This window comes from Hakea prostrata, chromosome 4, assembly GCF_041222555.1.
Source record: "Hakea prostrata isolate BN-2017 chromosome 4, UWA_Hpros_2, whole genome shotgun sequence".
NCBI lineage: Eukaryota > Viridiplantae > Streptophyta > Magnoliopsida > Proteales > Proteaceae > Hakea > Hakea prostrata.
In genome coordinates this window covers 4976073-4991908 of record NC_142603.1, presented here as the reverse complement: position 1 = coordinate 4991908, position 15836 = coordinate 4976073, and the positions used below count along the sequence as shown (strand labels likewise).

The window sequence follows — 15836 nt, the reverse complement described above, 5'->3', positions numbered from 1 at the left end:
AAGGGGTAAATAAATAAATAAATTAAAAAAAAAAACGAAAAAAAGAAAAGAAAAAGAAAACAGAGAATGTGTTCTATGCGATGGAAACTTTGCTTCAGTCCTGCACACGACCGTCAAGTGAATCATTTTGGTCGGTAAATGGTCGTTAATGCGCATGACTCAAACAATATTAACACATGACTCAAACAATTTTGCTATGTGATAAGGCATTTATCCAATCCCAAGATTGACATGATCCAAGAATAAAAAATAAAATAAAACCACAAGTAATTACCATTAATCTGATTCCACTCGAAAGATCGAATTTACTTTTACCAAAAAAATCCCATTTCTCAACCCCAGCATAGATTTGGATTATGGGTCATGATTCATGGGCTTGGGTTAGAGGACATTTTCATAAGTGACCCGGAGAAGTACGTCCTATAGGAAGGTGACCTGAAGAGACACCATCAGAAAGGGAGGTGACTTTGTCTTTTTGTCCATAGGTTATGGGATTGTATATACCCAAAAGCAAGCTATTCTGTTTTATTAGTTTTTTCTTTTCTTTTCTCTTTGCTACTGTCTTTAGTTATTAGCAGTAAATATAACCTAAAGGCACCTAAAGTAACAATTCTGAGGTGCTACTTTAATGGTTAGCAATTGACTGATTTTGGAGGTAAAAATGCATTCTAAACCCATGTTGCACAATTCGGAGTTTTCAAATACCTTAAAGAAAGTACTAACGATATATTTCACTAACAATACATTGTCTGTGATTACGATCATACAAGTGCTCAAGAAAATTCCTCAACTACAAAAAAAAATGACAATAACTTTATGGTTTACATAAATTTGTTCCATGAATTGATGATGCTGCAATGTATGAATATACAAACTATTTTTCATCCAAAAAGGGGGTAGGAAAGTGAAAGCTAGTATTGATGTACTTGTCAAAGAAAGGCATGACTTTGAAGAGTGGTACATTGAATCAATCATCAATATCACCTCACTAACAAAACATCAAACTTGGAGTCTATAAATGATAACTTTTAATACTTAGTACATTCTAATAATATTTTAATCAGGGAAGGGCAGAATCATGACACGTGTATTTATATAAAAGAATATACATAATCAAATTATTACCCCGTCTTCCACACGGAATGAAAAAAATTCATAGATGTTGATATCCCTATAAATATTATTATTGATGTTGATATCCTTATAAATATCCCTATCAAACAAACCTTCCAAAATAGCTTAAAGGTTAGAGGTGAAATTATTATTATTATTATTTTATTTGTTTTTAATTTTTTTTTTGGCATTCAAGGTTTGCATCAATACTGATGAAGGACATATGTCCGTCAGTCACATCCAAAGGTTCATATTAAATTAAAATAAAAATTTTTTTATGTCTTCTAAATATTACTTCAACCTTTGAATGTGATTGATGGACATGTGTCATTCATCCAGAGGAAAATAGATGAAAGACATGCCATTATATTATCTTTTATTTATTTATTTATGGAATATTGAGGTCATCTTCTACCATCCTATGGAGTGGCCTTTAATTTGGACTAGATTGCTAGAAGGTTGTGGTAGTTAATTGTGATGGCTCATTGGTAGGGCAGCATGGAGGATATAAAACCTTTGGATGAAATTGTCGCCATAGCTGGTGGCTTATCTCCAGCAGTGTGCTTTAGATGGAATTAAAGGCGATAGTCGTGGGCCTCAGAGCTGTGCAACAACGACAACATGAAGATGTGGAATATGCAGCGACTCATTGCAAACAATTAACCACATTGAGGTTTCTATTCATACAACTTGGTTGGTTCATAATCTATTGGAAGAGATTTGGGGGCTTCACGATGGATTTCGTCAATGTGTTTTCGCTCATCATTTGTGTGAAGTGCTGACTATCTTGCAAGTCATGTTGTGGCTGAAACAAATATCTCCTATTTGGTTTCTTATTTGCCGAACGAGCTCAGTGCGATCATCGATGTAGACCAGAATGGTCATATATATTACCATACTTAAATTTACTATGTACATATATCTTACTTATTATAATATCACACACATTTTTATTCGAAATTTTTTTTCAGTGGAAACTCCTTGTTCCATGTTTTTTAGTTTGTATGTCGAGTTCTTTTTACTCTCTTTTCATGTGTGAAATATGGTATTTAGGTAAATATATAAAAAAATATAATGATAAAAATAAGGGATGGGGTAGCTGAATTGTGAATATTTTAACTAAACCACTCTAAATTTCTACCGTCAAATCTATTAAGTAAATCTAAATCGTTGGATAAAATTTATATTTTTTTCTCTTATTATTGATGTGTTAATTAAGATTCTCGTGGTGAGAGTAACAGTTAAATTTCTTCTTCCTCTATTCCCTCTCCATCTCCATCGACCTTGAAAATTCTTTCACCGCGGTCATCAAGTTTGGACCCTTTGATTGTAGTAATTCTTTTACGGTCTTTTTGAAGAATTGAAAAAGAAATTTTCATCTTCCTTAAGATCTCATGACTCTTTTTTGTTTCTAATTCCATCTTAAAGAGATTACCACATATTCATGTTTTTAGTGAATCTCCCACAAAAATCAGCATTTTTTCTTTAAATCTCTACAGAAAATCAATTGTGTTGAACTTATAGAAGAACTATATTAGAGAAGAAATAGCGGAATAAGAAAGTAATTAACCTAGAGAAAGAAATATGTTAGAGAATAAACAAAGGAAAAAGAAATAGATGTTACAGCCAAGAGAATCCACAACAGGTGATATTAGGTTAAATTTAGCTAATCATAAAAAATTAAAAAAAAAAATATATATATATTATTAGACGATTCAGAATTAATGTAACAATTCTGGGTGAATATTCAAAATTCTTTCAGTCAACCTATATTCTGATGTCCGTTCAACTACCCTTTGGCCCTAAAAATAATGGATAGAAAATTCGGTGGGTTCTGTCTATGAAATATGAGTGCTTTAGCCACTGCCGATGTTAAATTTTGGCTCTCGACCTGCTTACGAGCGTCTAAAGAAGAGGCAAAAAAAATGCCAGAGCCTAATGATAATGAAAAATTGCAGCTTTCTTCCACAGAAAAGAACAAGAAAATGGCAGTTATCATTCCGTTCGAATTTTATGGTTTTTTGTGGTCCAATTCTTTTGGATTCTTCGGCCTTTGCCTGTCCCTGCAAACAACCTTGGCAATGTTGCGACGGAGATTCTATCCTTGTAGCTGGTTCTGTCATCTAAATCATCAATGTTAGTAATGGTCATCAGGCTCTATCTTTCGGAGCTTAGTGGTGCGGGTAAATCTACTCAGTGTTAACAATGTTGCCTTGGTTTCTCTTTCCCCCTGCAAATGAGGATATATATTCCTTGCGTCTCAGTGATCTACCATCGACAAACCCATCTCGAGTTCTGCGTGGAAGAATTTAGAGGGTTTGTTGTATCGGTGCAGAGAAGAGGCAAAAGGGAAGTACGTGGTAAGCTTTTGATTTCCGTCCCCTGATTGTTATTTGGCATTCTTTATTTGCATGAATTCGTTGTGTCTTTTCTTGTATTACAAAGTCATTGCCCAGCTATGACTTTTGTTCGAGCAGAACTTGTCCTCAAGAGTCGAGCCATACTCAGTTAATATTGATTAACTTCAAAATGGTTCCTCTGTTCTTTTTTTCTTTTTCCTTCTTTGTGGCAAGTTCAGATTTTACTCTAATTTTCTTAATTAAATTTCCCAGCGATATCTAACGAGAAGTCCTGGTGGGAATACTGAAACTTTCTGTTTGCTCAGGGGATTTGAACTGTTTCTTTCTGTTCTTTATACTACCTTGAGTTGTCTCTGATAATAAAAAAAATAAATACAAAAAAATGCAGGGGGTGATGGTGGTCTAATTCTGCCTAAAGGCAACCGCCTACTTAATACAAATTTCGCCAGGCAGAGAGTTTGGCTATCGAATTACATAATTTTCTTAAATAAAGATTGGTTTTGCAATACTTTCTTCTCAAGTTGCCATTTAGTTTATCAGGGAACTATAATACATAATACAATTATGCTTGTTCCACGTTAAATCCTAAATCTTTGATTATTACTTTTCCTCTGAGAAATCAAGTACATCCTCTTCCTTGCTGTAATATTTACGTTGCATGCTTTTGGTGTCTTAGACTGGGCATGATTAAAACTTATGAGTTATGACCCTCCCCAAACCCCATAATGGCAGGAGCATCATCTGTGGGTATGCCCCCTTCTGTTTTTCTAATAGTATAATAAGGAAGTCATTTTAAATTTGTTTGCATAGGAGTGCACAGAGGAAACTGTTGCAGTTTGTGAGACATTCTCAGGATGGGGATTCTGGATCTCTTCATTACGGCATCCATTCCAGTGCTGGAGGTCCTAATAGTTACGGCCCTTGGGTCCTTTCTAGCATTGGATTGCATTAATATTTTGGGAGAAGATACAAGGAAGCATATGAATAAAGTGAGTTATGAGTTCCTGCTTCATTTATTCTTTTTACAGAGTTGGATCCAGTCGTTCAATAAGTCTTGCTAAGAAACTGATAAACTGGTGGTGCCTACCGTTGGATACACGCCACATGGATTCAATTAAATCCCAGCCACTCAAAGCACCATGTGCACATATAATCAACTTTAGTGGAAAAAAAAACACTGGGTTTTCTTTAAAACGGACGGAATTTATTTTTTTTGTTTGAAAGCTAATCAGATTTCCTTATGAGCAGGTTGTGTTCTTTGTATTTTTTCCGGCAGTTCTGGTTGCTGATCTTGCCAAAACAATAACAAATGAAAGCATAATTAAGTTGTGAGTTTCTTCTAATCCTGTTCACATCCTCCATAAAGTTGAGGTGAAAGTTGCTGTGTTTGACTGACATGGAGATGGCTCTGTCTCTAATAAATTTTGGTAATGCACGCACAGGTGGTTCGTTCCTTTAAATGTTTTTATTACATATCTCATTGGTTCAGTACTTGGATGGGTTCTTATACAAATCTGTAGACCTCCTCCGCATCTAAGGGCCCTTATCTTGGGTTGCTGTGCTGCAGGTGAATTTTCGTATTATTCCTTAAATTTAGCCACCAGTTCTGTAGGCTCATGCATATGATTTAATCCCATATTGGGTTACTCAGAACTTGATTAAACAGAAGAATTAGAAGGTTTTATTTATATGTCCATTGTGACCAGTGTTAGGGTACAATTTTAGACTCCTCCAATTGAAGTGACTACCAATTCCAACTTACTAGCTTGATTTTGGGCCATAATATATTCAAGTTTACTCATTATGAAAATTTTGTACCATTTACTGCATTATGTGGCCTCTCATCATTTTGCACCCCCTCTGACTAGAACAGGAAATATTGGGCCTATGTTTATGATCATCATCCCAGCAGTCTGCAGTGAGAAAAGCAGCCCATTTGGAGCTTCTGATGTCTGTAACAAAAAAGGACTGGCTTATTCTTCACTTTCTATGGCGGTAGGTTTCTTACGATTCTTGAAATAGCTATCTGGTATTTAAATTTCCAAAGGTTGATTAGGGATAGTAACTGTATGCTACATATTATGAAGTATATCAGCTTACATCTGTTCTTTGATATTGCAACTCTGAAATGTTCCCAGTGACAAAACTTCTCATATAGGTATTAAAGAGTGAAAAATCTGTATAGCGTTCCAAAAGAAACTAAAAACTAGAAAGTCATGAATGATTCTAGTTCACTTAATGTTTCTATGGTGCATTTGTGTGTATTATATATTTTCTTTCTAATTTCCTAATTTGTATGCCTTTCCATTTCTCACGTTACTTTGTGTAAAAATAATAATATTGCTGGGCTGTTATGATTTTTATTTTGTTACAAGATGGGCTATTATGATTAGATGCAAAATGAGGTGGGTCACAGTTTTCATGACTAACATTGAGAAGAGAATTGCTCTTAATCTGCCATGTCAGTGTGTCACCTGTACATGTGTCTGGAAGCCCTATAACTATGGGCTTGTAAATCTTCCAGCACCAAAACTGTCAATCTTTAGCCAAAATTGGTGAAATTAGTAATTATTGAAGTTTTACTATCTATTATTGTTATTTATAGACTAATGCGTTCATAATTTGTACCATCCTTGGTAAAGATGTAGAAATTCTCAAAGTCTTTTCTTACTTCCTCTCTTTATGCAATTAAATAGTTAGCGTCTTCATTGACCAGCTATTCATTTGGTTGGATATGCTGTAGATGAGCTAACATGTAGATTCTTACTAATTAGAAAGTTTGTTGTGTCAACTGACTCTAATCACCTGTCCTATTTTTTGGGCCATTAAAAGTATTCTCCCCTATAACCTTGTGAGCAGACAGTTGAGCAATGTAATCATTGTCTGAGGACGCTAAAGGATGGCTAATTTGTCATTCATTTCATAATCGGGCAATGCATTATATTAAGATGATGGAGAAATAACTGATGTCTGTAACATCAAAAGTCATTTCTTGCATTCTCCTCATTTCTACCTACCCACTAATGCACATATGCATATGGATCCATACTCAAGACATTTGAAACCATTTCATTGTTATTACATATTGCAGATGTATATATATAATTCATATGGACCAGTTACTAAATTTGTGCATCCAGAAACTGAAGTTGGTAGTACTCTTGCAGCTGTTGACTCTAAGCAACATCTTTCACTTGTCTATTTTGGTTTGTGATAATTCAGATTGGGGCCATCTTTTTGTGGTCGTATGTGCACAATCTTGTGCGGGTATCTTCAGATAAGTGCACTGATGAGGTTGACTTAGAAGAACCTTCAACGGTACTCAAGGGGAGTAGCACAGAGCCACTACTTTCAAGTGATTTATCAGTCTTGGAGAATCAGGCAGACTATCTTGGACAGCCATGCATACCATTAGAGGAAAGAGAACAGGTTAGTTTCTGCTTTATCATTATGAGAATGTGTTCCCCTTCCCTGTTGCACTCTCTTTGTCTTTTATTTTTGTCTTTCCTGTCCTCCAGCTGATGTTTGTATGCATGTTGACTCAAGGAGCATCCCACCTCTTGAGGGAGTGGTAACAAAAACAATCAACCCAGATCTGATGCTTCTAGTTGTCAAGAGGGCTTCAAAATGTGTAGTAGTAGTTTTTTTTAGTACTCATATACAGTTTTGCATTCTAGATCAATCTAGGTTACCAATGATTGTGATGTACTTCTGCTTAGGGGACATGTACACATGATACAGTCAGTGAAAACAAAATGCTAGAAAGAAAATCAAATCAGAACTAGTTATACCCTTCAATCTAATTTTGGAGGAAAGTTTTTAACTAAGAATTACCAACCTAACCAACTATTCAATGGGTCTTCAGCCCTCTCACTGATAGAAGATACCTTTTCTTTATAAATATTTGTGGTATATTATGATGGAACACATCCATTCTGCTCATGATTGTAAAGAACAATAGATATGTAAAACTTGGACTCTAGTCCCTGGAATGTAAACCATTACAATCCATTGAACACCCAGTCAGGCTGTGCTCCAACCTATTTCTTGGAGAGAATATTGATACAAGAATATAGATTTATGTTGTTTGTGATAGGATAGGTGCAAAGATAGCATATTTCTACTGAGGTTTACAGGAATCCATGATCAATCATGACAAGGTTGAGACAGGTAATTGAATTGAATTTTCCCCCCAATGTTCTATGACAGGTTTTGGTTTCAGTTAAGTTTAGAGAGTTTCTGAAGATGCTTTCTGGAAAGCTCCAATTGAAGACATTATTGGTACCTTCTACTATTGCAACGGTATGCTTATTATGCTTAATGTTTTTCTTCAGTAGCTAGTAGTTTTCTTTGCAGAGATTGATTACTGTATCATTCTATGTATACACTTCAGTGGCTTCTACAGGTAGGAAGATGCATAAGTTAGGCCACCAGTTGCTTGTACCACCTAAAAGGTCTTCTGGTTCAAAGTAGGTCTGATCAGATGGCAAGTTGTTAAAGTTCCCCCTCTTGGGGAGTATCGGATGTGAACACAGATTGACCCCTCCCTGGCTGAACCCTGAAGTGGGCCCCAAGGCCCACCCATGCCAGCTGGCCGAACCCTATTACAGTGGTATTTTGGGCATTTTAGGCCCTATTTCATTGCTGGAATCATTTCCGGAATTCTAGTAGAGTCCCAGTCTATTTTAAATTTCTTATTTGAGTTGTGATTGAGTTGGTTTCATTAGCTAAGTTGTAGATTAGGTAAGACTTTTTTCACAAGAAGAGTTCCTATCTTTTAGGGAGTTTGCTTTTCATTGGAATTTATCTTTATTAGTTGCTGTGATTAACCTTGGTAAGGAGTCTTTCTTCTTCTTTTTGTGAGTGAATAAATAATATATTAAAGACAAAAAGAGGAGAGAGGGGGGGGGGGGAACCGATCAAGAAGAGGATCGGAAGGTAGCGGAGAGTCCCCAGGATCTAACAATAAGCCTAGTCCTTGGGGAATCTGTCGCTGAGGGGTGGGGAAGAGACAGTATCCTCGAAGAAACATCGAAACACATGGCCTTCCAAATCAAGTCTAAGGGGCAAGATTTGGATGTCCATTTCCTGAGGTTGCGCTCCCACCATAAATGGTGGATGATAGCTCCAAAGACTAGCTTACCTACTTGGTCGCAAATAGAGGAACCCGAAAAGATTCTTAAGATCCAATCCCAATCACTAGCTAAACCACGAGGTCGCCTCGACCAAGGCCAAATAGAGGAGATGGCTAAAGACCAAAGCGAGCGGGGGAAAGGGCAAGAGAAAAAAAGATGATCTAAGTTCTCTGAATCTTTCCCACAGATGGAAGGAGTCTTTCTTTAAATAGGACTCTTATAGACAAGTTTCTTTTATTTCAAGAAAAATTCCTTTAATTTAAGAGGTGGTTAATTAGTTGTCAAAGGGTTTCCTATTTTATAAAGGACACCCTAGTTAAGTTGGTCTCTAAGTCTTAGTTGAGTTAGAGTCAAGCTCTTCTTTTGATATAAAGGTTATGAATAAGCCTCATTGCTCATTGTAATTCTTAAGTCTGATTATTGAATGGAAAAGTTATTGAGGACCAGGTTTCCTGTTGAGGGGGCCTCGGCGGATTTCAGTAAGTTATTCTTCAATATTCAGCATTCTTCTTCAATATCCAGCATCCTTCAAGGCTTCCGGTTCTCTACAGCCTTCATAAATTCCAACAACCATTACCAGCAGCAGCAGCCAGAATCAAGTAAGTACAGCAGCCCACCCCCTCCCCTTACCTCCCTACCCCATTGCAGCCCTAGGCAGCCACTCCTCCTCATCCCCGCGACAACCCTAACCCCTCCCCTGTTCTGCGCACCCTTTTAGTCCCTTCCCCCTTGCTGCGGCAACACAGCAGCAGCCCTTCCAGCCCCTGCAACACCCCTTAACCCCTGCCCCTAACCCCTACCCATCCCCCGCTCCCATCACCCCTTGCAATAGCCCCCACCCCTCCCCTCTCTCTGGGACTCTTTCCCTCCCCTCTCTGACGTGCCGCAACAGTAGAACAGAAAACAGAAAAGAAAAGAAGAAAGAAAGAAGAAAGAAGAGAAGTTGCCCAAGATCTTCAATTCCTTGAAATGTTTTCCCTCCAAAAGTTTTCCTAATTTTCCCTTCAACTCATACCCATAAAAAAACCCCTTCTTCAACCCAATTGTGTTTTTTTATTTTATTTTCCTTTCAATTTCATCTACCCATGGATCCCATAAGATTATTAGGATTATTTGCTGGAAGATTCTGGGCAAATCCTAAATTCTAGGGAATCTTTCCAAGAAACCCTAACCATGTAACTAGATTCACATCAGTATCATATCCAACTCAGAGGAACATACATCACGTTTCCTCTTGGACAACAACAAGCAATATGTAAGCTTGCATTGAGCGGCGTATAAGTATATCCTTTTATTGGGATATGAATCGTATAAAAAAACACTTCAATGATTTCGATGATTTCTCTTAGATTACCCACTTTCTACTTTGATGCTTACTTTCACTTTACGTAGGCTTCCTTTCTAAACAAGATTTTATTGTGAATGAATGAAAATGCGACTGAAAATATCTCATGAATGTTTGATTGATGAAACTTCTTTGTTTATTCTTTGTAGATTGGTGGATTTGTTGTTGGAATAGTCCCTCCGATCCAAAGGCTAATGATTGGTAAAAGTGCTCCTCTTCATGTGATAGAAGATTCAGTCTCTTTGCTTGGGTATACATCTGACTGCAAACTCATGTCTTAGATCCTTATATTTGTTTCTTCTGCTTTAGATTACTCATGCTTAAGCTCTAAGATCATAGCTGTTGAGTCCAAATTTGTCTCAGATCCTCACATATAAGTTTCTTCTTCCTTAGAATACTCATGCCTAGGAGCAATGGTCGTAGCTGTTCAGTTTAAATTTGTATCTGGCATAACAAATGCTTCTCTCAGCAATGCTCCCCCCTCCCCTGCCTCTGCCCAAAAAAGGAACAAAAAATAATTCTGCCTTTGATCTGTAATTCTGTACACATTCCTCATCTATCACTTTTTCAAGATCATTTCATGGGTGTTACCCTTAAAAAGGTGTTTGAAAAATAAATCTATAAACTACAAATATCTGTATCTTATCCAATTATATCAGACAAGTCAAGCTATGATGGCTGGTTCTACATGGAGAAAGACGTCATTTTATTTTGGATATTGTATCATTTCACTCATGGTTGGATGTTATAAAACTCATTCTCTAAAAGTTTGTACAAGCTCTTTTGTTTCATTGTACACCACAAATGGTCCTTTGAGTTCCATCCTAATACTGGCATTTATGGTGAAAGCCTAACTTTCAAACAGTGCCTCGTTTCACTTATTTTCAAAATATTAAACCACCTGTAAGTGAACTTTTTGTTGGCTAGTGTGGCAAGTGCTTCATGTCCATAAAGGAACTACAGATGTTATGCCTCTTAAAGCTATTCTCAATAGATGACCTACCCATTGGCCATTACGAACTTGGGAACATTGCATATATACAATGTGTGATGGCAGTTCAACAGACAACAACCATAAGAGCTGGAAATCATTATGTTTCTAACCACATAATTATCTTTCAAACTGCTAAAGCACCTTTCAGGTCCATACCTCTTGAATACATGGCTAGACCTGATTGAATAGTTTAGTGCTACCTTTTATCTGAGAAGGTTGCTTTTATTTTGCATGGCATGGTATAACATAAGCTAGGTAGGCCGCTTCTTGTCATGGTTTATTCCAATCTGCTTCCATGACTCATCATCTTTTATTTGTTTTTCTCATTTTGATTTCAGTAATGGAGCTAACCCAGCTATCACCTTGATAATGGGAGCAAACCTTCTTAGAGGTAATAACTGATTTTTTGTATTGAACTTTCAGTGGATATTAATGGAGATAGGTTCTTAGTGAATCTTCATCCAACTTTATTCAAGCAAGCTCTTTTCCTAACACAACAGTCATTCAGGTTTAAAAGGATCAGATGTTCATGCATCCCTTGTTGTTGGGATCATAGTAGTTCGTTATATTGCACTACCGCTGTTGGGCATCCTCATTATTAAAGGGGCACTGAATTTTGGCCTGTTGCACCCAGATCCATTATATATATTTTATCTTCTTCTTCACTTTGCAGTTCCGCCAGCATTGAACATAGGTATGCCTATTTGTTATAATCCTTGTTGATTGTGCATCTTGTTTTGTCATGTTTGTTTTGTTGTCTGTGTTTTTCTGTAAATAGGAAGGTATTTCGGAATAAAATTTAATGGCAATTCTGCGTGACACCTCTATGGGTGCAGTTACAACTTGACAACCTTGTAACTGCCATTTTTCTATTCTTTAAGTGTTTTTAAGATAGCGATATAAAAGGTTTTGATGTATCATTATTTTGTTGTCAAAAACATCTACTGTCATGTACATACTTGAAATACGCATATGAAATAACAGTATTAACCTCACTGAAAAGAAAATTGTGTCATACCTAAAGGAAAAAATGTAAGGTTGCAAATTACTTTTGACACCTTGAGTGATGTCAGTGAGAAAATCCCAAATCTGAAAGTCCGTCATCCACTTAGTCCAGTTCTTTTGTTCTTCTTCTTCTCTTTCTCCCTCCCTCCCAATTTTTTAATTTTCAAGGGTGGGAGAGTTTAGTTGGAGCCATAGCCAATCCTTATCCTAGGACCAGAAAATTTGGAGCTCCATATGCACCTTGAAATTTTGATCCTTTAGAGGGATTCAGGATGAGCTTTTAGGGATTCCACAATCACATTGAATGCTTTTTCTGGCTTAGGTAGCAAGGCTAAGACTTTTAGAGTTAACATTCGCTTGGTTTCCATTCTAGGAACTACAAGACTGTGGCTGTTCGAACATATGTATTTTTCAATTGTATAACTAAAATTGTAAGATGCTTATTTGGAAGTCATGGCATGCTTAATTCCAGTTTTCAGTTTCATTAGTATTGGTAACTGAACTCCATAGCACTACAATAGAACTACTATATGGAGAAAGGGGGCAAAAAGAGTAGGTTCCTATTGTTTGGGGTTACTCAACTTTCTCAGTAGCAAAAACTGATAATGTACCAACTAAAATGATACAGTTTAAGTGTTCGACCATCACACTGTAATTTACCAGATGATGGTCATTCATTAGCATTCTCGATCATTGCAAACATCATAAGAAAATAAAGATACTAATTGGAATAACGTGATTCTGCCATCATGTTTTGGCTTGTTAAAACACTTATTGTAGCTTGTCCATTTATCTAACATCTTAAATCATGGACATCATGATGCTGTGGTCTGATTTAAGATAAGAACATCAAAATATTCTAAAAAGATTTAATAGAAGGATACCATTTAATCTCATAATTTGAAGTTTTCGATGTTTGACTTTGATCATGAATATCATGATAAACATGATGGTCTGCTTGATCTATGATTGTCACAAGCATTGACCATTTTGACCAAAAAAAAAAAAAGCATTGACCATTCAATCAAATGATCCAATAATGTCATGAAGGTTCAAATGAATGATTTCAGTGATCATAATTTGTTGATCTAACGAAACTTGGTAGATGTGATGATTAAAATGCTATACATGAATGACCATGTTCCAACTCAATGGTTAAAATGTAGCATCTGTTCCATTGGTTAACTTTATGAAGATGTAAAGCTTAGGCTTGTTTTTTGATCAAGTTTTGGGGTATTTTGTTATAAACAAATTATTTTCTATTTCACTGGAGAATGACAGAACAATGTATTATGGGCACATGACTTTTAGATGTTGACATTAAAGTATGGGTTGAGTTCTCTTTCACCCATGACGAATAGAGAATTCTCTCAAGATAAAAGATTTATCCCTGTGATTGGGAAGTGGCAGGGCAGCATCGATTTTGCAGGTTTGGGGTCAATCTATTCAAGGGGTCCATCATTAATGACAAATCATGATGGATGTATATCTGGGATAAAATATTTTCCTTGTTGATGCAGCTTTGATCTGAAAGTATCTGCTTAAATATGTTGGTCAAGAGTCAGGGAATTTGTGTATAATGTAAGAATGTATCCAGTTAAATTTTGGATGGTGTTCTTTCTCAGTTTTGATTTGAGTGGAATTCACAGGAACAATTACCCAATTCTTTGGTGCTGCTGAGAGAGAATGTTCTGTTATTATGCTATGGGCCTATGGATTAGCTCCCGTTTCACTTGCCCTCTGGTCAACCTTCTTCCTGTGGCTTGTGGCTTGATATTGTTTTTTCCAGCGTATCAAGTGTTTTGACTAACAAGGAACGCTACAGCCAAGCATAACCCATCTTCCAATTCACCAGGAGCATTTAATCAGTGCAAGTTACGTTGTTGATGCTGCCAATTCGCACCAGGAAATTTCCCGGAATCTTACTACAATGCCTTGTATTATTATCAGAGTATGAGAATTGTGCAAGGTGTATTATTTTCCTTTTACCTTATAGGGCTTCCATTTCCCTCTACTATATGCTCCTATTTGTTTTGTTGTAAGAGTTTCTATGTAAATGTATCTTGCAGAAATTTTTTTTGTACTTCTCAAAGCATTTTTTGTCATTTTAGACAGAATGATGGAAAATTTTATATTACCAGAAAAATTCCTTTCCCATCGTTTTACATGCTCTCTGCAATTTTGTTTCGAAGTTTTCCCTGAGACATCCAATGATGAGACTCTTTAGGGCTGGTCGCATGGAAGGGGATTGCAGAAATCTGGTGGCCTGAGGTTTAGGACAGGAGAGAGGTCTGTAGGTGGAAGGTGAACTCAACAGAAGAGAAGAGTGAAAGTTCCTAACCTTCTCTGGCAAAGATCATTGTACGCAGGCTGAAGTGAAATCAGCAGAACAGCTTGTCGCCCATGTAAATGTTGGAAGAAATCCAAATTGAAATTGACGAGAGCTAACATGAGGGTGTGCGCTATAACAATAGCTATTTGTGCAAGGTGGTTTATAAGCTGAGTGTTCACAAAGAAACCATTACCATAACAAATACAGAAAGTAATGACTCTAGTTCCCCTGGGGAGGGGATGATGTGGAAACTTCATTTGTCATGAAGGTGAGTTTGTTGAACTGTTTTAGATTAAAAACCATGAACTCAGGTGCTGCCTGTAAATTATGTATTATCCCAGTTAGCAGTGGTCTGAAATTGTCTTGCTTAGCTAGTGGTGCCCATAGTTTGTAAACACCATGAACACATGGAAGTTGTAAACGAGTTCTTCATTACAACCTGTACTTCACAAACAGTGTGGTGGCCATGCGCTTAAGAAAAGCAGCAACTGATTTGAGCTTTGAGTCTTTACTCAGTGTTGCAATCTATTGCTTTCTCCTAGAGGTTTTTTTTCTTCTTTCAAGATCATCAAAGTACGCATGTTCCATTGTTTTTCTGTTTAGCAGAGATTCTGTTGTATTATTTTTAATATAATAAAATAATATATGTTTCATATTATTGGATTTTTAAGTGCAGAAGATTTTCCTTTTGTTTATTTTAGGAAAATGTCTTTTATATAGTCCCACATTGGAAACCGAGATGTTGGAATCCCAGTTAATTAATAAGTGTTGCCTATTAACTTTAATTTATAACAATAAGACACGCCATTGCGTGTGTAGTGTACGAGCGAGGACGGTGTACCGTCCGAGCGCACGCAGCTGCGTGGGTAGTGGGCGTTTTGGCGCACGCACTGGACCATCAGATCTGAACCGTGCATTTTTTATCAACGGAAGATCTAGGGCGATGGAAGTAAATCCATGAATGTCTATTCGATGGTTCAATCTGGACCGTCAGATCGTGTGGCCGAACGATCCGATGGCACATATCTAAACGCAGACATTTGCAACCCTATAGAGAGGTGCTCCCTTACGAACAGAGTCATGAACTGTTTAGTAGAGATACCTCAGAGCTTATAAATAGCCTCAAGTTTCTTAACAGCAAATATACAAAAAAATCCCGAAGTCTTCTTTATTCTTGAGTTTTGCGAGTGCTTAGCAAAACTTGAGAGATTCAACTTGAAGTTGGGCTTTTTTGTATTCTGGGAGACGGTTCGCAGTACCTCATAGCACCTTGATGTGAGGGCGAATTACGTCTTAAGGAAAGCGATGTTGTAACGCGCCTAGAAGTTCCTACTCCATTCTGTGATTTCGATTTTTTTACTTTTACAGATTCACTTTGAAGATTCGTACTGCAACAATGTTAAGGTTATGGCTAAGCCAATGGAGACTTTAAGGATCAGAAAGTGTGGCCATGGCGTTGTGGGCTCTGGGAGCCAGCAAGACCACTTGACATCCGACACGTTTGTCTAGAGTTGCAGCTGCATTGAACGAGCTCTCATATACAAGTTGACAC

The 15836-nt window shown here is 36.9% G+C and overlaps 1 protein-coding gene across 1 annotated transcript; it reads left to right on the top strand.

The window, feature by feature from the left end:
• The first annotated feature begins 3383 nt into the window (after window positions 1-3383).
• Window positions 3384-14167, top strand: LOC149017285 (protein PIN-LIKES 3-like). Its single transcript, XM_089151615.1, has 11 exons — window positions 3384-3473; window positions 4284-4462; window positions 4722-4801; window positions 4916-5040; window positions 5347-5468; window positions 6696-6902; window positions 7683-7775; window positions 10103-10203; window positions 11286-11338; window positions 11456-11641; window positions 13602-14167. The coding sequence occupies exons 2-11, from the start codon at window positions 4328-4330 to the stop codon at window positions 13724-13726; spliced, it is 1227 nt and encodes a 408-aa protein (XP_089007741.1). The 5' UTR covers window positions 3384-3473; window positions 4284-4327; the 3' UTR covers window positions 13727-14167.
• Window positions 14168-15836: the final 1669 nt, after the last annotated feature.

Bases quoted from the DNA above. Each gene is read 5' to 3' on its own strand.
- LOC149017285 (XM_089151615.1), top strand. From the start codon at position 4,328: ATGGGGATTCTGGATCTCTTCATTACGGCATCCATTCCAGTGCTGGAG. The intron at 5,041-5,346 runs GTGAATTTTCGT...TGACTAGAACAG, and splicing joins CTTGGGTTGCTGTGCTGCAG to GAAATATTGGGCCTATGTTT. The intron at 10,204-11,285 runs GTATACATCTGA...TTTTGATTTCAG, and splicing joins GATTCAGTCTCTTTGCTTGG to TAATGGAGCTAACCCAGCTA.